This window comes from Seriola lalandi, unplaced genomic scaffold (genome assembly GCF_002814215.2).
Source record: "Seriola lalandi dorsalis isolate HSWRI2012SDOR001 ecotype SW California unplaced genomic scaffold, Sedor1 jcf7180002054883, whole genome shotgun sequence".
NCBI lineage: Eukaryota > Metazoa > Chordata > Actinopteri > Carangiformes > Carangidae > Seriola > Seriola lalandi.
The window spans coordinates 3,318,245-3,343,844 of NW_019525658.1; the positions used below are offsets into that span (position 1 = coordinate 3,318,245).

Sequence of the window (25,600 nt, forward strand, 5' to 3'; positions counted from 1 at the left end):
CTTATTTCACACTGTTCACACAGTGTAGAGCGATACAGTCTGGTTGACGGTCACTGTTCACATACATGATTTTGCATATTGATCGAAGAATCCTCAATTCGAGTTCAACTAGATTCAGCCGTTTCCTGAGGGCCGCATCCTACACTGAGTTATTACAAAGTTATCATTCCTTTTCCTTCTTCAGATTACCAACTCGCCCGGCTTTGACCCTTCACTGTCCTCTGCTGCTGGAGGCGTTCTGAATTCTCTATTTTCTCTGCTGCTTCACTTTGTTCCAACTGTGCTTTAGATTGATTAACATTACAGCCGCAAGCAAGTATGAACACAGATCTACAGATGGATAGTGATCACATAAGTCACATTGATGAGGTGGTGATTTAGTAGTTGTCAGCATCGGGCTAAGGGAGGTGTTTTGAGACAGGGCGAGCAGTAAATTCCTTTACCTCGGGGAGAAAAAAACTACATCTGAGCTTTGTGGGCGCGTTTCCCTTCTTTGTATTCCGGTGAGCCCGGTGCCCGACCACATGTCTCAAACTAAAACAAATTCAGATTTTCATTGGCTTTATCCAGCTAAGCTCAAGTCTCGCATTAAATATTCAAATCTTCATCTTCCGCTTTGTTAAATTCCTCGTCTTTACTTGAACTGAAGGTTTATGTGCTCTGTCATAGAGAGAGCAGAGTTTCATTACCTAAGGATTCATAAAAACCCCTTTAGGTCTGGTGATAAAAGGTTAAAGAAGACATGAGAGTCAACTGTTCTCATCCCGCAGTAGCAGCAGCAATATGCTTTTAGCAGGCTATATATTTTCTGGTGGCTCAACATCTTTTGTAGAGGGAAGCATTGAAACAGGGCTTTACATATTATTGTTCTGCTAATTCACAAAATGGAAATGTATCTGCTGTCTTACACTCCCGTAACAAACATCCATGTGCAAGGTGTTCTCTTTAATCTGAATGTATTTTTTTCTTTTGCTGTAATTCCTTCTTCAGCCTAAACCAGAATTGTGCAGAATCGGCCTACGATGACTATATAACACGCTGTGTTAATGCCTGTTTCTAAACTGTAATGTTCTGGCTTTGTAAGATACTGTATATAATATCGATCTGCCACAGCAGAAGCTTGATTTTATATTCTTTAGCTTTAATCCACTGTTCTATTTATTTATTTGTTTTGTATGCTGTTGAGTCAGATTTGTTCCTGGGAGCGTTAGAGGAATATATTTCTTTGAGTCTATTATGTTTATTTGACAATGTTTGTTTTGCAAATAAAATTCTTAGTTGACATGTTTCTCCGGGAATAAAAAAGAAGGAAGTCTTAGCTGTGCTCTTCAACTTTTTAATCAAAGCTACACGTGTTACAATGGTGAGAAGGAATCCAAAGTGTCTCGTGTATTTATAAGTGTTCACAGTCATTAAATAAAAAGTACCTGGAACAGTGTGTTCTCTGAATTCTCTGATTAGAGGTAATTGGCTGTGGCTGGTGGGTTTGTGGGTAAAATGTCAATGAAAGACTGAAGAATGAAAACAGGCCATATATTGAAGAAAGATTCTGTATATGCAGAAAGTTTGTGGACTGACATACTGCACTTAGATCTTGCTATAGTCTTGGTTGTTTAAGTTCTCCATGTACACATGAAGTTACCTTAAACTTTGATATTATGAGTCTAAAATTTAATTAATCAGGTCTATAAAATAACCTTCACCATCTGTTATGCAGTAAAACCGTGTGTGTAATGTTTTCTGTAAATGTAAATATGCACAAACTTCATCAGTCTTGAACACAAACCATTGGTACTGTGATTGGAATGATAATACAAAGTCCCGGGGGCCGGTTTCACAAAGATCCACTGACTGTGTCTAACAAAAAGTCAGACTTCAGATAGACATCTAAATTCATCCGCTGCACAAAGCAGGTATTGACAGAACAGTAGTTCGACTATCTTAAGCCTGACTGTGGTGCAATGAATTCTGGGTAATTTCAGACCGCATCCAACCACTGAGCTCCATTTACCCGAGCAGAAAATGTTTGTCTTTTGGAACAATTCAACAATTACACGGACGTTTTACTTTGTGAGTTCAGCAAAGAGTGAAACAATGAAAAGCAAAATCTAATTTAGAAAAATATGCTTTCTCTAAAAGCTCTTTCCCTTCTCCTTTCTCTCTCCATGACAACGTTAGCCAACCACAAATTATGAGCCATGTTTTCCTGCTTTTTGTTGTTGGGTGCTGGTGGTCAGCACAGGTGTCATTGATTGTTACCATGGTAACATTGGTCTTAGTCATGAATGAGACTGGGAGTAAGGTGGATGTTTTTGGCTTGAAATTATTCAGTATTATCGTGAAACAGTCTCACTTGCATTGAACTGATCTGTGAGCAGAATGAAGACACTACAGACCAGTCTGACATATCTTTGTGAAACCAGCCCCAACTCACATCCTCCAATTACTAAAGTCATTATTAAAAAAAGTCACACAGCACTTAACATGTCAACCACACAGTTAACTTTTGCTTTTAACTCACCGCTAATTGTATTTAACAATGCAGATAGTTAAGTGTCTAAATTCACATACTTATACCCACACTTGCTATTTTTGAGTGCTTAAGTGCATTCACATTGACAAGTATGGCAACAGGCAGTGCACTTTAAGCTCCTGGATGATCACTCAAAACTGTCAAAAAGTTGCGTGTAAAACAATGGACACTTCTCACCCTCAACGCACGCCGTCTCGGCTACGTAGCAGAAGGGGAGGGGCCATCAATGTATTTTCGAACTTGTGAAAATGGCGACTGAAGAAGGACACTTTATTGGCACTGATGTCGCATGACACAGGAGGCACACACAGGAATATATATATATATACATATAATAACACAAAATTAGATATTACTGGAGGGATGAAACATATGCAAACTATAGTACGTCAAATGTGCTAACATAATGACACAAGCAGGCAATGAGAAAAAATTACATAATAATAATAACAATAACAATATCAGACACCAAAAATAAAGTTTATTTTGAAGTAAAGCTAACAAAGACACCCGCACGGTGGGTGACAATCCTATCACCTGTTGTCATTTCCATTGAGTGCACAAAGGCGTGGTTTTTCATTTGGGGCAACACTACTTGTTGTTGAAATTCACACACAACGCCAGTGAGTATACTGAGTACACAATGTACTACAGGTGACTACTGACTGAAGTATCAGCATCGGTTTTGTTTGTATCTCTGGCTTTTGTAATTCCACCCCAATACTGAGAAACTGAGCTTAAACATTAAACTACACCATCTCCTTCCAGGAACAACAGGCCTCATGCAAGAACCACTCAGATTTGTCTTTCATTGGCACGTACGAATGACTTAAGAGAATTTGTACGAACAAAAATTCACGAGTGATTTAGACCTGTTGAGTCATGAACAGAGAGACTGGTCCTTTTCACAGGGTGAAACACTCATCTGACCTGCAATCATAATGCCAAGTCAAATATTATATAAGACCGAATTATGGCAAGATTTATATTCTGTTCACGATATCATCATCACCATGTCTCGCCAATATACTGAGGTTCTTGAGGTCATTTTTGGCATATATCTTAATACAGAAACTCACCCATGTGGGAGGTTTCTGGGAGAATCCTCTCACTGCCTCAGGGTAAGCAACCTTCTAACCAGCAGTTTATGATGTAACCACCGGACTGTACAATGTATCCCTGGAGTTATTTTGTACAAATGATGCAGTTTATTAACACACACCTGCTTTATCTAATTTTATTTCCGTCATTAGTTTCCTTCATTTCCTTTCTATAAACACAGGGTGTATGTATGGGCATTGTAAAATAGCTGAATAGTAGTTTGTGATCCCTGGGGTGGTCGCCTTTGTCAATCAGAACATAATGTGTCTTGTTGGTCTGTATGTATCTTTACCTGTGATGATTTCCTCCTCCGTGATTGGTCACATTTGCTTAAAAGGGGCGGCCCTTCCTTATTAATTCTGAGGAACTGACTAAGTGAGGTGTTTACATCTTCCTGGTGTTCAGTCTCCTTTGAACTCTTGTAACCATAAGATAGATCCACAGGTGTTTTTTACCAGTTCAGTGGTACACTGTATAAAAGTACATGTCTTTTTTTCGTTTATAAAACCGTTGATTTCAGTCCGTCTCCTCAGGAGTGACAGTTAGTGTAACGTCCCTCGTCTTTCGTCTCACCACCACTGAAAAGCACGGCGCTGCTCTGGACGGCTTGGCTCACTTCCTGCGTTGTGTGAACGGGCTGCCCGTTGATGCCAACGATGACGTCGTGATTTATCATGCCAGCGCTGCAGAGAAAACAACGCCATACCTGAGTCACAAAGTAAGCCTTACTAAAACAGACCCAACCCAGCTGGGTAGGTATATACCCTAAGGAAAACAACAATGACCTTTAGACAAGTTTGTTCCTGTGTCAGGCGCCTTCCCCCTTAAAAGACAAAGTAAATAAACGGTGAGGTGAGGGCTTTATGATGCAGGGCACTGCATGACATTTAAATTTGAGGCAATTGCTTTCACTCATGGTTTTATGCAGACTGATTGACAAAGCGCAAGACTGTAGAGAAGATTACATTCAGACAATAGCGAGGAGTACTATAGCAAACAATTCAGCACTGTCATTATAGACTGCTGCTGCATGCTGTTCAAAGCTTCAGGCTTCAATGTTACATGAGGCGGCGCTGGACTACTTAGAATGTTGAGAGTCTAAAGAGTCGTCTTTCTCTTGGTCTTCACCAAGATGTGAAAGCTTTGCCTGTGGGAAGCGCAGTTATAATGAGCAACCAGACCACGGTTACACAGTGCAGCCTTGAGAAATGCAGGGATGCTCTTATTCCAGAGGCCTCCACATGCCTGTTCACTGCACAGCTGTTGCATTTTGTAAAACCATCGTGCCTCTTACTGTACAGCATACAGGTTATATCCAGTAACTCACTGGTGTGGTGTCTTACTTTGAAACTCACACCAATGGGAACAAAACACATATTTAATCTTTTAACAAGGTAAGAACATTTTAGATTGACATTGGTGAATAATTACATGCGTGTCCGTTTGGGTTGGACCTTTTTTTTAAGGCTAAAAATGATGCTGCAAAAGAAATATGAGAACCTGATCAGATTCATTTTTCACTCCTCAATATTCCTCCTGGGGCAGGAAAGTCTCTGCAGCACTATATGTAGAACATAGACTACTTAAATCCAGTGTAAAAATTATATTAAAGCTGCACTAGTTAATATTTTTTATTGATGGATCAAATGAATAATTTGCAATGTGAAAGCCGTTGCTCTTAGTAATGAACCCACAGTACTCTGCTCTTCCCATTCATTAGAGACACAACTCCAGCTAAATGCTAATGCTACTTCTTGCATAATGCTACACTTTCACAATAACAACTTTTTAAGACATCAGTCTTTTCAGCCCAACTGCTGAAAACTATTTGGCTTTTCAGCTGCTAAATGCTTCACTGTGTTTATCAGATAGCTGTTAGCTGGACTACCAGACTGAAGAACAGTTTCGTTCCCTGAGCTATCACAACTCTAAATTCCATTTATGTATATAATGATATGAGGATTGCCGTCATCTGCTGAGCTATTTTAAGTATCGTTATTTTAATATTCACTGTAACTAACAGCTTACTCAGCAAAGCACTTTTCTATTTCTTTTAAAGTATTTATTGTATTTTAAATGCAATATTCTTTTTTTGTCCGTCCAAACTTGTGTTTCTGTTTGCACTGATCAGGAGTAGCACTCCTAATTCTGTTGTATATTTTGTACAAAGACAAAAAAATGGTTTACATTTCTATTTCTATTTTGTCTGACTGCTACTTGGTACTGAGCAGTCAGTCAGGCAAACATGTTATATTTTACTCTACTTGTGAAATTGCGAGCTGAATTGCACACCTCATAGTAATAGAGACCAGGTATTCACTCTTACCTGGATGCAGCTCCTCCAGGTATTACCTCATAAACATAAACTCCTGAGCTCACGTCTGGAAATTCACCCTCGCGCTCCCTGAGATCTCGGATCAAACTGGACATAAAGTGGACATGAAGATGGAGAAGACAAACTTGAAACAGTCTTTTCCAACTAAAATTAGATCATAATTATGTTCAACAAGACACGTGCCAACTGAAAAATCACTCAGCCACATATTGTATGTATTGCGATTGTATTGCTTACATGGTTCCTAATTTTAAAAGCATTTCAGATTTCAGTTTACGTCTATAAAGCGTCACAACATGTGTGATAATCATTATTAGAAAGGTACTGTAAGTAACATATTACACACCACATGCATGTGTAACTGTAGGACTGAGAATAATAAATGGAATGTAATTTTCTGATTAGCCCATACTGTGCATCATGTGCAAAGTTTCTTTAAACTTCTAAAAGGGATAATGTTGTATATTGCAAAGCATCACAGGCTTCAGAAAGTATTCAGACCGCTTCACTTTTCGCACTTTATTGTGTTGTCGATTTCATTTTTAATGAATTCTATGAATGGATGCCATCTTGGAGTCTGGTGTCCAGTTGTTACATTGCATCCTTGGTACTGCCTCACAGAGCTGCTAGAGATGTCTTCCTAAAATCAACATGAGGTATTTTGGAAATGAGGAAATGAAGAAATGAGTTACGTTGATGTTTACTCACGATGGTGAGAGCTGCAGCATCCGGACACCTATGTACTTCTTTTTTTCCTGCGCATTTCCTAAAACCAAAGCAATGAACAAATTAATAAATGATTGACCGAAAAAATGATTGAGATGATAGTCAGCAACGCCAACTTAAGGTCCTGCTCACCGTTGACTTGTCTGCTGTGGGATTCAGCGAGGAACTGGTGTATTTTGTCCGCAGGAATGGCAAAAGAGATTCCTGCTGCCACTTTCAGAGTGTTTATGCCAATTACATCTCCATCCTGTTAAACACAGAGAGGAAAGACAGCCATGAGATTGCCATCTTAAGTGTTTCATTGATTTCATAGCTTCGCTATGTGGAGAAAGAGAACAGCAGTGAGACTGTCTCTTTCTCTCCCAATTCACATAACATCTATTAAAGTTTTGGTTATTGTAGCAACTTGTGTGTGTTTTTACAATGAAGAACGGTTTATAAAATGTACCATCCGCATGGAAACTCTTCTCCTGTGGCAAGAACATTTTTGGGGAAAGGAAGCTGGAGGCATCAACCTTGATAAATGAATGTACAATCTGAGTGACTTTATTCCACAATAACAATGCAAAGGCCTCCATAATCAGGTCCTGTCCTAAAATACTGTGAGGGAGGCTTAAACTTGATCCCGAGGAGGCAGACTGGAGGCTTTGGGTATTAAATAAAACAAAATCACGACCTTAGTCCTCACTGTCATAAATAAAACAAGAAAGATCGGCTGTATAGCAGAAAGCATAACAAATATGCAAATGGAATGATATTATCTCTTTACACATGATACAGCACTAGAAATCCTCTTACCAAGTTGACAAGTGGTCCACCGGAGTTGCCGTACTGTGAATCAGCACAGAAACAAAAACATGTCATTGTTAATTTGGAGCAAAAGGCTGGCTATAAATAGTTCACATGCAGAACCAAGAAGGGTTTTTTATTTTTTTATTTTTTGTCACTGACATTAATCATGGCGTCAGTTTGGATGTAGTCCATGTTAGAGTCCTGGAGGCCCAGCTCCCGGCCGTTGCGCTGGACTGTGCTGATAATGCCGGTGGTGACGGTGCTCTGCAGGGAGAAAGGGCTTCCCACCGCAACCACAAACTCGCCGGGACGCAGGTCTGAGGACTGGCCGAGACGCAGCACAGGCAGGGGGGTCTGCACCGAGGCGCAAAGACAGGACGACCCACAGAGAAGGATTAGAATAAACATTAACACATGCTGGGAGAAATAAGGTCAATATCTCTTTCATTAGCTGACCCCGGGTTTTGTAAGTTTATTTAAAATCCGCAGGATAACTAGCCTCTCTAGACCGAGTAACTATGGGTTGGTATAGATTGTATACAAGCTGACCCGAGGCTTGATAGTCGCTAAGACAGAACTAAGGAATTACAGAGGGCTTCTGATGAAGAAAGCTCACTTTTATGATATGCACACATTTTGTTCAATATAATATAATCTACACATATCGTCAATAGATAGGAGCCCTGTTTACAGCTTTATGATCTTGCTGCAGGAATAATGTCAGATACAGTGCAGCAATATAATCATCAACAATTCAAGGAATGTTGAGATCAATCAAATATATTAGTTCAGCCAAAAAAAGAAGTGCTGATTAGCAAATGTCATAAACCTAGATGGTGAACATGGTACCATCAGCATGTTAGTATTGTCATTGTGAGGAAGTTAGCATTTTTGCATTAGCATTTGATTCAAAGCACCACTTTGCCTAAGTACAGCCTGACAGAGCTGCTAGCATGTCTATAGACTGTAGCATGTCTGGGATGGCTGTGGTTCAGGAGGTAAAGTGGGTCGATCCCAGTCCACATTTCAAAGTGTCCTCGGCCAAGATACTGAACCGCTGATGTATCCTCGGTGTGAGAATGTGTGTGTAGAAAGGACTGTGTGGGTAGAAAAGACTATGTGGGTAGAAGAAAGAAAGGAAAGAAAAGTGCTGTATGAATGTGTGTGTGAGTGTTAAGCACTTTGAGGTGTTGTTAAGACAAGAAGAGTGCTGTATAAACGCTGTCCATTTACCATTTAGAAAACACTGACTGCATACGTTGTTTGATGACATGCTGAAAATAACTTTGTTGTTGAAGACCATGTGATACAGTGACAACTCTGGAAAAAGCTAGAAACTGGACCTTGTGGACTTTAGAAACTATTCTTTCTAGGGCAAACAATTCTTAACTTTTAAGCCAAAATGTCCTATAAGTACATTGGAATCATAGCTGCATACCAGCATCCATCTCCATGACAACTGTGCAAACTGGCCATGGGATGTTGTTGAAAGCTCTGGAAAGAGACCTTGGCTTCTTTTGTAAAAACACAAATGTTTTCCTGACAAGCAAACTCTGCTTGTGTGATTGAGGACTGTCTGTGCTCTTGTTATTATACCACCATAAAACCTCTTTGAGGATATTGGATGGTTACAAAGTGTCTGACCTTTGGTAGGAGATGGGTTACAGACTACTGTATGACACTTGATTCTGGCAGCCTTTCGTATCATTTATATAAAGCCCACTGAGATGTAATCACGTTACGAAGCCATGACTGGAGTCTTTGGCTCAGCTGTCTGGAGGAGACCAAGTCCCTGGCGTGATCCAGCTGCTGCTTTATAAAACACCTGATGATTGACTCATTCATGGTATAACTGGTTTAATTTTCATTTGAGTATCCTAAAGTCTCTTACAAGAAGCTTAAAGAAACCTGTACCTTTAGGTTGTCACTCATTTTACATTTAAAACCTGACAGACTGCTTTTGAGATTTTTCTACTTTCTACTTTCTCACTTTCTACATCTCATATTACCTGCTTATAATATTACCCAAGCAGCAACCTCCTAGGCTGAAAAATTAAGCCAACACGGAAGTGCAAATAACCACAGTTCCTCTAATGATCACTAGAGGCTGGCTCCAACAGTGATCTCCATAGACTCCCATGTTAAAATGTCCTACTTTACACCAGAAATAAATATGTTTACAACCTGGTACAGGCAACAGTTTTAGTCTCTACGGCTAATTTCCTCCTTCATGACAACTGTACGGGGGTAAAATTTTATATAACTCTTCTGTTTACATTTTATTGAGGCTTAAAGTTCTCCATAATTGAGGGTGTGGCCCCTTTGATTGACAGGTGAGTGAGCATATCCGCCACAAACCGCCATTCGGTGAAGTCTCAGCTCCAGACGCCCCACCGCTTTGCTCATTTTTGGATTAGCAGGGAATTAGGGGCGGAGTCAGGCACTGCCAGGATGGCGATAGCGAGGCAGCTTCATAACTGCTCTTCAGAAACCTGTGAGTGACATCACAGAGGCTACGTCCATCTTTATTTACAGTCAATTTTTGTAAAGACAGACATTTTTTCTTATAAATTTTAATCTTGATCCTCAAAATATTATCACTTTATTCTTAAAATCTATTTTTTTTCTAATGTGGCCATAGTACTCATCACCATCAATAAAATTATCACTTCCAACAACTCTGCCTCTCAGAAATGACTGTGAAAATTAACTGTCAGTTAGTTTCTCCCATAACAGGAAGTATCCTTATGAACCTGACCATTTTCCTGAATCTTATATAATTTTCAAGTAAAGTCTTTAGTTATTAACAATTTGATCAACATCATTAATAGGTACCTAAAGTCACTAAGTTAACGCCTTGCTCTTGATTTCTCTGGTATCATAATTTCCTACACTGGAAATGAGGGTTTGTTTCTTTTATAAGCTTTTAATCTATGTGATATTAACATGGAGGATATGGTGAGTATAAACCAAGCTAAACTAAGCCTTAGCTCGTTTCTGCCTGCCTTCTCTTATTCCAGGCTGAGGCCATTTATCTCTGGGGTGGTTTGTAATGCTCAGCTGAATTTATAGCCACATCTCCCGGGGCATGGAGCCTTATGTCACGACAAATTTGCCTTTTAGGTAAGTTTTACAACTCCTTCTACAAGGAATGTAATATAGAGAGATATAGCATTGTACAGCTGTCCCCACCTCTCAGTAGTTTAAAGACAGATCTCTTCACCTTTACATCAGTCAAATACAGAGACTTATCTCATTTACTCCCATTCAAGTGCAGTTCATGTGATCTTGAGGTATTCTGGTATTCAGATCAGTACTAAAAAATGTTAATCATGCTTCATGCTGAGTGGAGTCTCACTGAAATGGTTTGGGAGCAGAGTCCCGTCTACGAAGCAGCTGGTTGTGTGAGAGCATGTCTGAGCTGACATGTTTTATTTAGAACAGCACTTGCAAATATACAAAAAAAATTGCTTAAGCTTTGAATTTACTAGACATGACCAAATACCACCCAGAGGAAATCAGATGACGAACTGCCCATGTAAAGGAATAGAGCCTAATTTTGCGGGCAAAGGCCCCTGATGACTTTCTCCCTCAAATTTCCCCATCGCCCCACTTTGTGTGCAAGATTAATATTCTTTGATGTTAGCCACTGATGACAAGCTGGCAGGCCAGAGGACAGCACAGGAATGAATTTAGTCTAAGGCCCTTGGGAAGCTGATGGGAAACAATGAGCACTCACATCTGGTTCGATCTTGATAAGTGCGATGTCCATCTTCTGGTCCATGTCCTTGACTACAGCGTTGTATTGGATACCACTTCTCAGCTCCACTATTATCCTCTGCTTGTTGGTGAGCACGTGTGCGTTGGTGATGATCCAGCCATCCTCTGACACTACAAACCCAGAGCCACTTGACACGGAGAGCTCATCGCTAGAAAATGGCACTCTGGCATGAGAAAAGGCAAAAGATGATTGCACCTGCAGGAACTCGATCGTTGACAATGACCCTTTTCATTTTATTTTCTCCACGTAGTTTTACCTTTGGAAAAGCTCCAGATGAACAACAGCAGGCATAATCTTATCCACTACATCTGCAATGAAGTTAAACTTGTAGCGCATACTTCCTGGATGTTGCATTCCTTTGAGGATAAAAGATACTAGATGAAAGATTAAGACAGTTTATACAATCAGAAAACACTAGCAGGGATGTCAGTGTTAACTCAACGATTATGTATTACCATGGAAGTTTATACAAACACTCATGGTCTCCAGAGCTCCTGCTGACTTGTTGGTTGTTAATCACAATGCGCCCAAAATAATTTTTACCTGCTTAATAGAAAGTAACCCAATTATGCAGAAAGCCATCCTATCTGACAACATGAGTTTGACTATGGTGTTTTGTAAGTTTTTATTTTAAAATAAAACTTTACAGATTTAAAGGATAGAAAGCTCTTGAAAGCTGTAGTTAAGATAAATACTTCAGAATACTAACATGCATGTTAACCATCTTAGCTTAGTGTGTCAGCATGCTAACATTCGCTAATTAGATGAGACTGATGGGTGTTTCATTATTTTTGCAGGTATTTCGTCACGAACCAAAGTAAAATTTTTACCTGATGTACACTAGATGAAAACCAGTTTAACCTGAGAGGAACATGAATGTTTGGACCAAATTTCATGGTAATCCATCCAATAGTTGTTCAGACATTTTGTTACGCAGCCTTTTGGATCTGGTTTATATGATTACAAACCCATGTGAGCTGAGCGTAATTGTACATACTCATAAAAACATCATACATTTATTTATTCATACATACTGTTGGAAGGATTGGAAAAAAATTGGTACAGATGTTTACTGTCCCCAGACTATGATGACTTAATGACTTGATCTGATCATTCATCTAGTGCCACCAGCAGGTTGCTGATGTTAGCATTTAGCTTACAGCACTGCTGGCATACAGCCTCAATGCCTTCATGGCCACAATGAGATCTTAAAGGGGAACACCACAGATTGTACACATCAAAAAACTTCATAAAATGTCATTGGAGTATACTGTATACTGCAAAAAAAGTTGTATTGTTATGTCTAGGGGGAGCTGTGTCCTCAAGTGATGTCACTTGAGTCAGCATTCTTTGAGGCTGAAAGCTTCAAATTTGCAAATGAAAATGATCTGGGAGTGTGCTGAGAAAGGAAGAAGAAAGAGTTAGAGAGCTGAGCAACCCGCTCTTCATCTCTGCTTGGGGCTAGTGACTCAGGGCCACATTAGCTGCAAATAGCATTACACACACACACACACACACACACACACACACACACACACACACACAAGCTGTTTCCCAATTCAGGGGCTGCATCCATCAGAGCCTGCATTTGAGGACCGACTGCATCACAGTGGTGTCACCAGTCTGTCCCATTTCCAAGGCTCCTTCAAATGTGGCCTTCTTTTCATGGGCTCCAATGGGTGGATCCATCTTGTCCCAACCTATCCCAAGATTCATTACACGCCGGCCGGTAATGAAAATAATGCAGCAAACAACACCGACAGAGAGCCTGAGGTTAATTCTTTTAAATGTAAGTATTGGGTTTCAGCTCAGTCCAACGGCTAACAACTGCTAAACCCAAGGGCCTTAAAACCGCCAGTTTTTGTAAAAAAAAAGTTACATGTCGAGGTTGTCAAGGGTTGCTACATGGCAAGAGCAGTGCCATGCGAAACAACGGTAAGGGCGGATACAGCTGAAGACACAATGCAAAAATTCTCTGTAGGCCAGACCGTCTCATTTCAGTTTGACCTTTGTGGTCTACGACAGTTGCGAAGTGCCACACCTTCACAGACCATGTGCCCTGAATCTGAGCTGCATTGTGGGTAATTGTGCCAGGTTTTTTCAAGGAGGATGTTTGCATGGAGTAAAAAAAAAAAAAGATCTCTGGTTTTGAAACTTTTAAACTGTCCATCGTGAGTGCAATGCTGAGTCAGTGTACTCTGTTGTCAGTTTGCCAGTCATTACACCTCCCTGTCTGTTCACAGCCTCTCTGCCCTGCAGTTGTCCTCAGAGTTTCCCATCTTCAGCAATTACTCCCACCTGCACATCTGTTCTCAATCTCCTAATCAGCTCTTCGGCATATGCACCAGCCACTGTCCCTCAGATCCTCCAAGCTTCCTGTAACGCATATCGTGATTGTCCGTCATACCAACAGCTGCTTTCTGGTCCTCCTCCTACTCGTTCCTGTTTAATCTCTCCATTCTCCTTAATATCTACTCCTAAAATGTTACTTATCTTCGGCTACTCACTGTGTGCTAACTAATTAGCATCCGTACAGCTGGTGGTGGTGAAGTGTACCACAAAACACCCGATCAAATCCTTCAAAACAAGTGTAGCCACCACAATCTTCCACTACTTCTACAAGATGTCTCATTCCAATAAATCTACTACTGCTATCTACTATCTATCTAGAGTTCGGCCAGTTACTGAAAAGTTCAACCTCAACAAGACCCCTGAATATCAGGTCATTATCTACAAATGCCTTTCAGATAAATCGGGATATGATTGGTTTATGTCAAACATAACCGCAACCAAATGTTTTCTTACCACTAAATGAAGCTTCCCCACCTGAGTATCCCAACGCCCATGTTGCTCTGGCTACCAAAGAATGTGGGGTTGTTGCCGTAATCTACAAGTCTATTTTCAATTTAACCTTCAAACTGGATATTACTTTTAACAAGAGTTAAAAGAGTTAAAAGTGTCTGAATTCTGAAAATGACAATTGGGGAGGTAGATTTTTTTTCAGGGGTGAAAAATGAACCCAGTACAGTGTAGTCATGTGCTTCAGTGAACTAACAGTCCTTACAGTATCTTGCTTGTTTAACTAAAGCTTTCAAATAAATGTAGTGCAGGATAGGGATAGGGAGATTGTTATGAGTCATACGAGTACAGTAAGTGCAGGAGTGGATACTCTATTTTCCTTTGCCAGTGTCTTTTGAGTTTGAGGAGGTTGTAGCCTATGAGCGAGGTGACTTCAACTGATTACCAGATATGAAAAATCTACTTTAACTAAGCAACTACACTTTCATATGACTCACACACATCACATCCATTTCCAGATCACAACCTTCTCAAATTTGAAGTGATACTAGCCTGTCTTTGTAATGTTGCTGCTGATGTATTTACCTCTTCACCCAAGGGTCTGTCAAATTTAACTGCTCCTGTTGAGTGATTACAGGTGGCCCTGGCTCCTATAACTGTAGCGACAGACCCTGACCCTGAAAATTGTACCAGTGTACAGTGTACAGTTCTAGTCTCTTTGATTCAGTTGCACCTCTAACTTGACAGTCAAAGAGGTCGACGCTTTGGTTGCGTGAAGAAACACGTGCCCTGAAGCACGCCTGCAGGAGCAACAGTCTAAAGTGGCAGGTCTTCTACCAACATCGGTACGAGTGTGTTCTGAATTACAGGCACGCTCTGCCCGCAGCTTGAGCAATATATTTCTCCTGCTCTCCACTCTCCCCTGCCAACCAGATTACTGTAAACTTTCTGATAACCGCCGCTTCACTCGTCCATGCTGTGTGCCTCTCCCTCTCCCGCATAGTGTTTGTTTGCTGAGGGAGGGGGGAGTGTGTCGGTGAGAGGATGTGCATCTCCTCTGAAAGTTTGGCTTTGTGTATAATTCTCACTGGTGACTCTCACAGTGTCTCACTGGTCACACAAGTTTTCTTAAGCACTCCAGGTGTCCCGTGGTGGCTGATCGTGGCTTTATACGGCAGCATCCAGCGCTTGGTTTGGTATCATGGCTGGTGTTAACGATGGGTCTGAGGTTTTAGCATGGTATCAAATTACCGGTCAGCGTGGAATACTCGGTAGAGGAGTGTAATTTGGTGATAGGGGATGTTGTTGGATACGAACGTTTATGGAGACTGTCCCCATGTCCACGTCAGCAGGAGGTTGTGGTGGATGGATGGATTAACAAAACACAGGAATACGACACAGGAGAGTATGATCCCAAGTAAAACTATTAATTTTCTGTTGTTGCACAAAGTGAACCACATTACTATTATTGTAACCATGACAACAAAGATTGTCTAATGTTGAGGTAGTCCTTATTTTAACCCAAATCACCATCTTTTCCTAAAGCTAACCAAACCATTGCTGTTATTATAGTAACCATGGCAACAAAGGTAGATACACCGCTAACGGTACAGTCCACATGTTTATTATTGTAACCATGACAACCAAGGTCCGGAACGGCTGCTGCCATAGGGGCACTATCTCAGGAGACACTTTGATGAGTCGTATCAGAGGTTTGAGAAAAACGACCTGTGTGGTTGTTCAGGTTGGAGGAGTGGTTGGATTAACTGTGCAGATTTGACTGACAAAGTGAGTGCTGTTGTTAGGGTATTTCTGAGAAATACTTATGTAACAGTTTTCTCTTTGTTAATCCAGCAAAAAAAAAAAACGTCTAATTTACCACCATTTATCAGCGGTGAGCAAAATGCCCAAGTGCAGTTTCCAATCGTGTCGTTTAGGAGACAAGTGTCCATGAGTCTAAGGATAATGATGAACTGAATATAGTAATGAAATTGAGAGTTGATGGTTTCGACAACACTATTTTGCAATGACAGAAGCAATGAAGTGTTTTGGTTGTGGGTAAGAAAAGAACCTAAAGTGCAGCTGTCCAGAAAAGGCATGGAAGCCAGAGGGGTGAAGGGGGTGCAGAAGGTGGGAGTCAGGCAGACAGTGAAGGGGAGCAGAGGGAGACAATGGCCCAGAAGCGTGGCACAGACGTGCGGCAGGACGGGGGAGTGTGCCACTATTGGGCAGAAGCAGGAGGAAATGAGCAGTGATGAGCTAATAACTGACGGGGAGAAAAGAAGACGGGATGATGACACTGTTTTCAAGTGCAAAGAGAAAAAACAAGGAAAGAGACTAAAGGGGCAAAACCAAACAAAATGTCTTTAAAGGAAAAGGCAAAGGTGCAAGAAAGTGATTCAAAGGATTTCCACGGCTCTACTGGTTCATTTTTTCCTCATGGTCAGAAGTGTAACGGCGTTAGACTTGAGCAAATCTGCAGTTCTGTTGGAGCTAACTAAAGGAAGAAGGGATGTGTTGTGGTTGACTTTTCTTTTCCTGAATCGATCGTTGTTCGTTGATTCAGCTAAGTGGCTGATGAGACAGAGAGATGCTGACAGTCTGCAGACCAGAGAGGAAATTGGTGCAGAAGTTGAAGGCGCAAATCAATATCACTTCAAAGAAGTAACAAGCAGCCGAAAATATGTTTTCCATGTTTTGTTTTTTTTCTTTGTGATGCCCTTAAGTTTGGCTGAGTAGTTTCAGAATTTCATCTTTAAATCTTAATGGATCAAGAGATGTTTAAAAAAAAAAAAGGAGTGTATCATGAACTTTTAAAAACGTGCATTGATATTGCTTTTTCTTAGGAAAAATTGGCAGTACTGATTATGATACTGAGTGGAAGAGAGAACAGGATAGGGATATTGTTATTAGTCATAAGAGTTCAGTAAGTGCAATGTCTTTTGAGTTTGAGGAGGTTGTACGCCAACTGATTACCAGATATGAAAAATCTACTTTAACTAAGCAAGCACACTTTCATTTTGTACTTCAATAGATTATTTAATTGCAGGAGTGGATTTTAAATGTAATGTTTATGATTTGGACAGAAATCATTTAGAAACTAATGCTCTATAAAGGAGTTTGAAACCTATTTCTGAGACGTATGAGTTGACTGATGTGTGCGGTAACGCTACACAGTATTCACGGGCCCACACTAGAGACAACTACATTTCTTTGGTGAAACTGAACAGATTTTTATCGTTTTCAACAAATATTTAAATCTTGCTTCTTGGGTCCGGGAAGCTTTCCTGATCGTTGCTTGTTAATTGGAAATGTCTTTATGAATTGAAGGAAACCTGAGGGGATCAGAGCCCTCAGACTTTGGAATGCCCCGGGCCGAGGAGATCAGGCGTGCTGAGTCGTCGCCTCAGTTTAAAACACTACTAAAAACACACTTGTTAAAGCAGCTTTTAATGCATGGTTTCATTGCTTTAATCTTTGGTTTTTACTTTTACTTTTTGGTTTTATTTTCTTTTGTCTGCTTTATTGATTTCATTGTTTTAACACAATTCTTCCTGTTATACTCGCCTTGCTAATTGACACTTTGCCTCTCTTCTCTGTCTTTTATTGCTTTGTTATTTTTTTATGTTTGTACAGCACTTTGTAACTCTGTTTGTTTTGAAAAGTGCTATATACATAAAGTAATTATTATTATTATTATTATTATTATTATTATTATTATTATTATAATATTGGCATTTTAATATTGTGTTAATAAATGATAGCCACTTCAGAGGATGTTTCTTTTTTTTTGGAAAAACTGAAAGTTTCCAAATCCAAAATCTCAGTTTACATCTCTGGAAAAATAGAAATTCAACAGTAATAAATACAATTTCAATCTTCTTACAGTGATCACAAAATCAATGAAAGATCTATAGACTGATATTGAAGTGAAGTGGAGACCGAGGCGATCTATTTTCACGCACTCCAAGTCTGTCTTCGATCAGTTGATGGCAGTGATCTCACCGAGTCGACTGAGATAAGAAAAGGAGCTTTGGATTTTTTCTCAAAGCTCTTTGCCAGCGAGGATTTGCTGATATCACAGCAATTTTTTTGACAACTTGCCTCAGGACGATGCAGAGCTGCAGCTTCCACTGACACTGCAAGAACTGGGTGATGTTACTGAGCATGGAAGATGGCGGAGCTCAGGCAGTAGAGGGTCCTTTTGGTCCACATTAGAGGAGGACTAGAGGTCATAAGAGACAGAACACCTCTCAGCTGTCGGAGAGAGGTCCGGAGAAATCGAGAAGAGGAGGCCAGTGAGTCCGTTATGTGCTGATCAGAAAACCCTCTTGAAAGTTTTGGCAAACCAGTTAAGAAAAGTGTCGGAGCGAGTCATAGGTATCGATCAGTCACATCGCATCTCTGGCAGATCGACTAGAGATGAGACATGATTTGAGACTATTTATCTGTAGCTCACTGGATCTGAAGTTCAGTCTGATGTCCCTTCAACAAGAAAAGAACCAATACCTGTCACGGTTTGCACAGAAGGACAATTTATATTTAAGCTTTTGGACATTTGTTTAATTTCCTGTTTTATTTTGTATTACTTCCCTTGTGTCTGTTGTGGTTATTCTACTTCCTGTCTTTGTCCTGTTTCCCTCCTTGTAGATTGTCTGCTCCACCCCAATGTGTTTCACCTGTGTTCTATTACCCTCGCCTCCCTTGTGTATTTGAGTCTCTGTCTGCCCCTTTGTCTCTATCAGTTCATCCTGTTCTTGGTTCAGTCGTTTGTGCTCATGTTTATCTCCTGTTCATTTTTCCCTTTTGTCTCCTTGAACTTTTGGTTTTCTGCTTGAGTTAAAGTTTCGTTTTCTTTATCAAATTACCCTTTTTTCCCCCCACCCAACCCTTTTGTCTGTCTGCATTTTGGACCCTTGGTTTCTCATACCTGACAGTACCTTTCAAACACCTTTGAGGCATCTGGTTTCTTCCCTGGTTTTGTTGTCATGAGTGAATGAATGAATGTTAAGAGGAGTACTCAGAAAGGTTGTGCGATGTGTGGAATACTTTACTCCTGAGCCATTGAACCTATGTTCAGTCAGATTACAAAAGAATTAAGAGATGTAAACCTAAGCGATAATCTTTCACCCTGTGTGGATAACATGGTGGCTACAGCAGATGATGGCGATGTTGAAAAGCTACACATTAGCGTAAAATCTCAAAAGTAAACCGGGATAAGAGTGCAGTTTTGTTGGTAGTTGAATGGCAAGGAAAATGAGCTGAGTTTACTGAATGGATTTAATTGGGTGGAGAATAGGTGTTCAAATTAATGGTCATTCAAAAGTTATGAAAACCTGGGTGGTGGAAACGGTGAAGGGAAGACTGATTAAAAGCCATTGGCCTTTACCCTGGACTTTGTGGCATCGCCTGGCTGAGTTAGAACCTCCAGGAAATCTAGTATCATTGTATTGGATTGATTACACTGGACACCTCAGATGGTTGCCAGGTGAAGAAGGAGGACAGGGTTTGGTTCATCTTGGAAGTAGGAAAGCAGAATTTATGTGACAGTTTTAACAAAGTTTTCTTCTTGGACCACAACACTTGTCATGGAGGCGAGTAGCAGCAGAGTTTATTTTTGGTCAGGTTGCTAATTTGGGGTTCGGAAAGACACTTTACTTTTGATTGTTCAAGTTTATATCTGAATAATTTGTCCCGATTTTCTGTCACTGTGGTAAAAACTTGTTGATTGATGGAAACGGGTCGACTGGGCTCCAATGCATCCTTATACTGGATCCTGATAGAGGCAATTCACAACTGTGCTTGTTTAGGCATTTCCCTGGGAAGTATCAATAATGTGTGGGACTTCAACAAATAACGGGCTAACATTTGTTTGAACTGGCTGGAGCTCACATGGACGAGCCAATGTTGGAGAAATTCGGGAAGGCGTTATCAGATGAGGACAGAGCGCTCCTGGAAGAGTGGTTTACTGGACAATTAAAACCTGATAATTCTGACCTTTTCCCCAGCATGAGGTCACAACATAAGAGCGGGAAAGACTGGGTCAAGGTTTTAAATGAGGAAGAGAGGAGGTCATGTGGCTCAGGTCCTTGGTTCATATTCTTTATTAATGTTTAATTGTTTTCTGTACGCATGACATCTATTGCGTGTCTGTCTGTCTTGGAAGAACCTCTCTGAGGTTTCTTCTATTTGTTGCTGTTAAAAGGGTTTTTTTGGGGAGTTTTTCCACGTCCAATTCAAGGGACTGGGGTCAGAGGGTGTTGTAACACTGTTAAACCCCCTGAGACAAATTTGTGATGTGTGATACAGGGCTAAATAAAATCTGACATGACTTTTCCACACCAGATCGTCTATTGGCCCTCTTCTCCTGTCTTTAAGTTGATTGTAAGTCTAAGCCTTTACATTCATAGAGCAGCTATGAATCTTTCATTAAATTATAATGAGCTTATTGGATGTGGAAATCGATGCTACAGAAACTCAAGAGTCATTTTCATTTTCCCTCTGATATGTCAAGACTGTGCTACATTTTGATTGCTCACATTATATCTCATTTGTCAGGTTGTGTCACATCATTGCACTTCTGCGTGTTATCATGGACGTTAATTTCACTGAGATCATGGAGTAAATGCAAGCACAAACAAACCTCTCCACAAAAACAAAGATTATATTATAGAACAGTACGTTCCACGATCCACCGCTTCGCTGCACTGATAGCTTTATTTTTTAATTTGACATGGAGGCTTGAGTGTTTCTGAGATTAATTTAAAATGCAACCTGCCGTGGACTCGTGCATCCGTGTCACTTCAGGACATCGCGGTTTCTAATATCTCCGAGTTTCTCCTCATGTGCTCTCTCTCAGTAAACCCGTGATCCCCCTCCAGAAGTCACCACATTCTCTGACTGATGCTGTGTTTACAAAGTTACATAAATGGACTTGTCTCTGCAGAAACAGCTTTAAATGCAAATGACATTGTCTATTGCCAAGAGCTACTTTGGCAGAACACCAAGTATTTTTGCCTGTCAGAGAGCTCCACTAACAAATCAACGGTATGCAACCCAATGGCAGGATAAATAGTAACTTTCACTATCCTCTCAATTCCACTCCATGGTCATGCCAGCTTGTATGACTGTGGATCATCCATCAGCTGAACGCCACTTGCAGTAGATGTGTCACCTAATGTGCTGTGGGGTCTCCAAACGTACATCTGCTCATAGAAATCATTTTTTTTAGAAATTTCAAAATGAAAAATACACTAATCAGATAAATCTAGGGTGACGCTGCAAATACTGGCAATAATCTTCAGTTGTGGACACTGACGACATCACTAAAATCACAGCAGGTGTTTATACTGAAGTATGGAGGAATTACTGGTACCACTTTATAATAACACTCCCCTTTTATGAATGGTTTATAACTAGTTTATTTATTAGCGTGTTAACACTTTATTAATTATTTATAAGGTGTTTAAAAAAAGGGGCTTGCTAAATAGTGAGCCCACATTTCTCTGTACTGTTCAGCCTCATGTCTCATTAGTTATTGAGTTTTTTCCATCATCAGCATTTGTACCTGCTGCTTCATCAGTTTAAGTTACTAGCAATGAACCCCCCCCCCCACTGTTCACACCTCTGTGGCCTGTTGTTCACTGAGCTTATTGTCCCATTTTCATGTTTCATCATCTCATTTTTACAACCATTTATTTATTTTATTTTTTTAGTTACAAACATCTATAACACTTTAAAATAAGGCTTCCTCCATCATTTTTATATAACTATAACCTAATTATGTTAGCTTCCTACAGTTATGTGTCCGGTCAAATTTGCTGCAACATATTTTGTTGATTTTGGAAATGAAGAAGTGAATACAACCCCTGCAGCAAACAGCTATAAAAATAAATGGAAAAACAGTAATTATGGTTTGGGCACACTACTAAGTCAGTAACCTCCCTTTGCCACCTGTTTAGCATGGGGGTGTAGAAATATTACTCTTTATGGTATCAGCCAGAGGTACAGGAATCATGGGAGGGATTCCGCTGAAGATCAGATCATTCTGGGTCAAAATGCCCTGCAGTCAGTCAAGAAACAGATCCAATGATCCAGAGCAGATCTCAAAATCCACCATGACCTACTTCAAGACACACAAGCTGAAGCTTGTTGGAGGGATCAAGTAAGTACAGACTTTTGTACAAGCCACAATCACCGCTTGATTTTAGGGCTTGTTTTTACTTCTTTTCACTTCAAAGATAAACACAATCCTGTCGAGTTTTGCATAAATCTGTGTGTTGGGTTGTACATATGTGTACATGTGTAATTAATTTAAAAAAAAAAAGATTTTAACTTTAATGGCAACAAGTGTATGTACTGCAGAAACTCTAGTGGTGACTGCGCAGAGCTGTTTAACCATTAAAGTAAATGTCACTTGCCTTGCATTAATTAGCCGTTATATGTCACTTGGGATTATGTTAAATTAGACAGGAGGTGACACACATGTTCCAGGATCTCAAGTCTGCTTTCACACTTATTTCAAGCGCTGAGGTTTCGAGACAAAAACACCTTATTTCAAGTTTTAATGTTTTGGCTTGTGTGATGGTTTATTCTTAACTGTGTGGGACAACACATCTCATTTCAAGATTTAGGCTTTTGTTTGTTCGAGTTCATTTTATCATTCATCTTATCAAATTCCAGGGAGAACAATAATGCTTTCGATGCTTTAGGTACCATCTAGTACAATACAAACCTATGTAGTGTGTCAATAACCATTAAACCTCACACCACTTTCAGGTGAAACCACAAATATCTACATCTACAGCACAACTCTTAAATAACTATTATTGGTCAAAGGTGTCAATGAATAGAGATATTTTCACAGTGTACACTGTTAATAAACAAGACTAAGCGTGTACAGCCATAGCAGGCCGGTGAGGCCGTACGTACAGTGGTGCATTGAGCTAAATACTGATGTCGAAGTGTTGGCGTAGTAGTACTAGTACGTAGTACTAACCATAAAGAACAGCAAACAGCAAGGAGCATTGTTAGTTTTGCAGATGTTCAGTCATAAACCCAACGTACTGGACAAACACTTGAACTTTAAATGCTTGACCTGATGATGGCGCTGGATGAGAAGTCCAAGATCAACACAAGTCAGTGAGCTTCATCCTCAGGGGATCATGAATGTCTGTGCACATATTTCGCCCCAATCCATACAGTAGATGTTGAGATATTTCACTATAGGTAAACACTGTGCCCAGCTGTGTCAGTTGGCTTGGTGGCTAAATGGTTAGCAACTTAAACACTGTATGTTCAGACGGCTTGGGTGCGATTCTTCTGCACAGGTCTTATTAACCCACTTACAGCACTAATCTTATAATGATCTTATTTTAAGATGGTGGCTCCACATCAGGTCTTATTTTAAAAGATATTATACAGTGCAGCCGAATGTGCTTGTTTCAAGCAAAATAAATATAAATGGTTTTCACTTATAGGTGACATTGGGCATTTTTGCAGTGTGCAGCACTGCACTTGTATACACACTGTTTTTACTGTAACTGCCTGGGACCATTAAATGGTTAAGATGATTCCTTTAACTGCTAAAACTGATGTTAGAAATGTTAAATATTACAGTAAGTTTTTTTAGGCTATCTCTTACTTTTATCAAACACAAACTTTGAGCAGATTCATTCTGCAAGGAGCTGTTTTACAAGTATAATGAATAAAATTGCAGTAAAATGAATGAATTGAGTATTTTAACTCTAGCTCTTACCCACATGGCACACTGTATATTGTAGTTTCTTCTGAAGGGGCTTTTAGGTTTCTCTTTAGTGCAGAAAGAGAGAGAGAGAGAGAGAGAGAGAGAGAGAGAGAGAGAGAGAGAGAGAGAGAGAGAGAGAGAGAGGGAGGGAGGGATAAAAGGTTACTCCCACAGCTCACCTGAATCACACCGACCCCTCTGCATCAAAATGACCGGGGGGGTCTCACCGAACTCGGCTCTTCTGTTCTCGGCTGTCAGGCGGCAGATGCTGGGGTAAGTCCTGCCATCGCTCCCGCACACCGGCCCAGAGGAGACGCACACGCAAGAGCTGTGGAAGCCTCCCTCCATCCCGGGGACAGAGTCGCACCGCAGCCCGTCACCGCAAGAGAGGCCGCTCCGCTTCCCGCAGGTTTCACCCTCACCGGCCGCGCACACCACGCAGCAGCCGCATCCGTCCTTCACCTGTCCGTAGTAACAAGCCTGCGGCGGGACGCGGCACTGAGAAGCATCGCAAACCTGCGGACAAGTTTGTCTTTTCCTCAGCAGCCCCGCGTGAGCTGCGGAGGTGAGGAGAATGAAGTGCGCTACAAACTTCATCATGACCCAAAATTCACTTGACAGCAGTCTTCCCTTCCAGTCCGCTGTACGTGAGACTGTGATGAGCAGCTGCTTGTGCTCGATACCTACTGATGGAGTTCATCCAGGTATACACCACCACACATAGACCATCTCATGGCTGCTGTTCTCATAGCCTGAAGACATGGATGAGGGCCAGTTATTTTTTATAGCAGCATGCTGACACTGGATTCTCCTACATGTTCCTCTGGGCTGTGTCTCCTTGTAACCACTATGGAATGCAGCTGCATCAAGTATTATGTTTTTTCTTCCCTTTTTTTTTTCTGAGGAAGCACAAAGGGATGTAGGCCTTCTGTGGTCTCTGCCTCCCACTCATCAGAGACACAGATGCATGTGATGGAAAGTGGAGCAAAATTTTTTCTTTTAAGTCCAATTTATAATTTTCACATGGGTTTTATTGCATTTAATGGTCTTTTATTTCATCCTGGATAAACAAAACACTTAAAGGGTTTTTTATTGAAGTAGTTGACATTCAATGTCACCTTCAAACACTCTATGGTGCCATTGAACAGGTCCTGAAGGTGGTTAGAGTCATCTTATTATACTGGAAAAGACAGAGAGGGAAAGTCTGTATTGGCAAGACGTCACATCTTTTAAATATGAAGATAACTTTGGGAAAGTCTCTGCTGGATGACACTCACTTTGCCAGAAGCGTATTAACCATTTTAAACACTTTAAAACACACATTCTGTTCACCAACATGTTTGGGAAATGTCTAAAACATTTTGTGACATATATACACACAGACAAACACACACACACACACACGTAGTTGTAAATGGACTGCGTTTATAAAGTGCTGTTCTAGTCTTAACGAGCACTCAAAGCACTTTACACTATGAGTCACATTCACCCAATCAGACACACATTCATGCAGCGCTTGCTATATACACAGCGCAACTCTATCACACACTCATTCGATGGTACATCTGATGGTACATCTGTGCGAATTTGGGATTCAGTATCTTGCTCAAGGACACTTTGACTTGCAGACTGGAGGAGCTGGGGATCGAACTACCGACCTGATTTGTGGATGACCCACCCTACCTCGTCCGCCCAATAGCAGTGTTGGTAGTCGATCATATATAGTTGTCAAGATGCTTGAGCTATCAAAGCTGCACAAATCTATATTCTTATAATAGAAATACCCCA

The 25,600-nt window shown here is 40.6% G+C and overlaps 1 protein-coding gene across 1 annotated transcript; it reads right to left on the minus strand.

Moving 5' to 3' along the window:
• Nucleotides 1-1,214: 1,214 nt before the first annotated feature.
• htra4 (HtrA serine peptidase 4) lies at nucleotides 1,215-24,552 on the minus strand. Its single transcript, XM_023397698.2, is given in 10 exon segments — nucleotides 1,215-4,216; nucleotides 4,218-4,317; nucleotides 5,961-6,056; nucleotides 6,678-6,735; nucleotides 6,828-6,942; nucleotides 7,494-7,526; nucleotides 7,647-7,841; nucleotides 11,227-11,431; nucleotides 11,525-11,624; nucleotides 23,992-24,552. Coding segments are annotated over 10 exon segments (1,389 nt in total). The 5' UTR covers nucleotides 24,413-24,552; the 3' UTR covers nucleotides 1,215-4,150.
• Nucleotides 24,553-25,600: the final 1,048 nt, after the last annotated feature.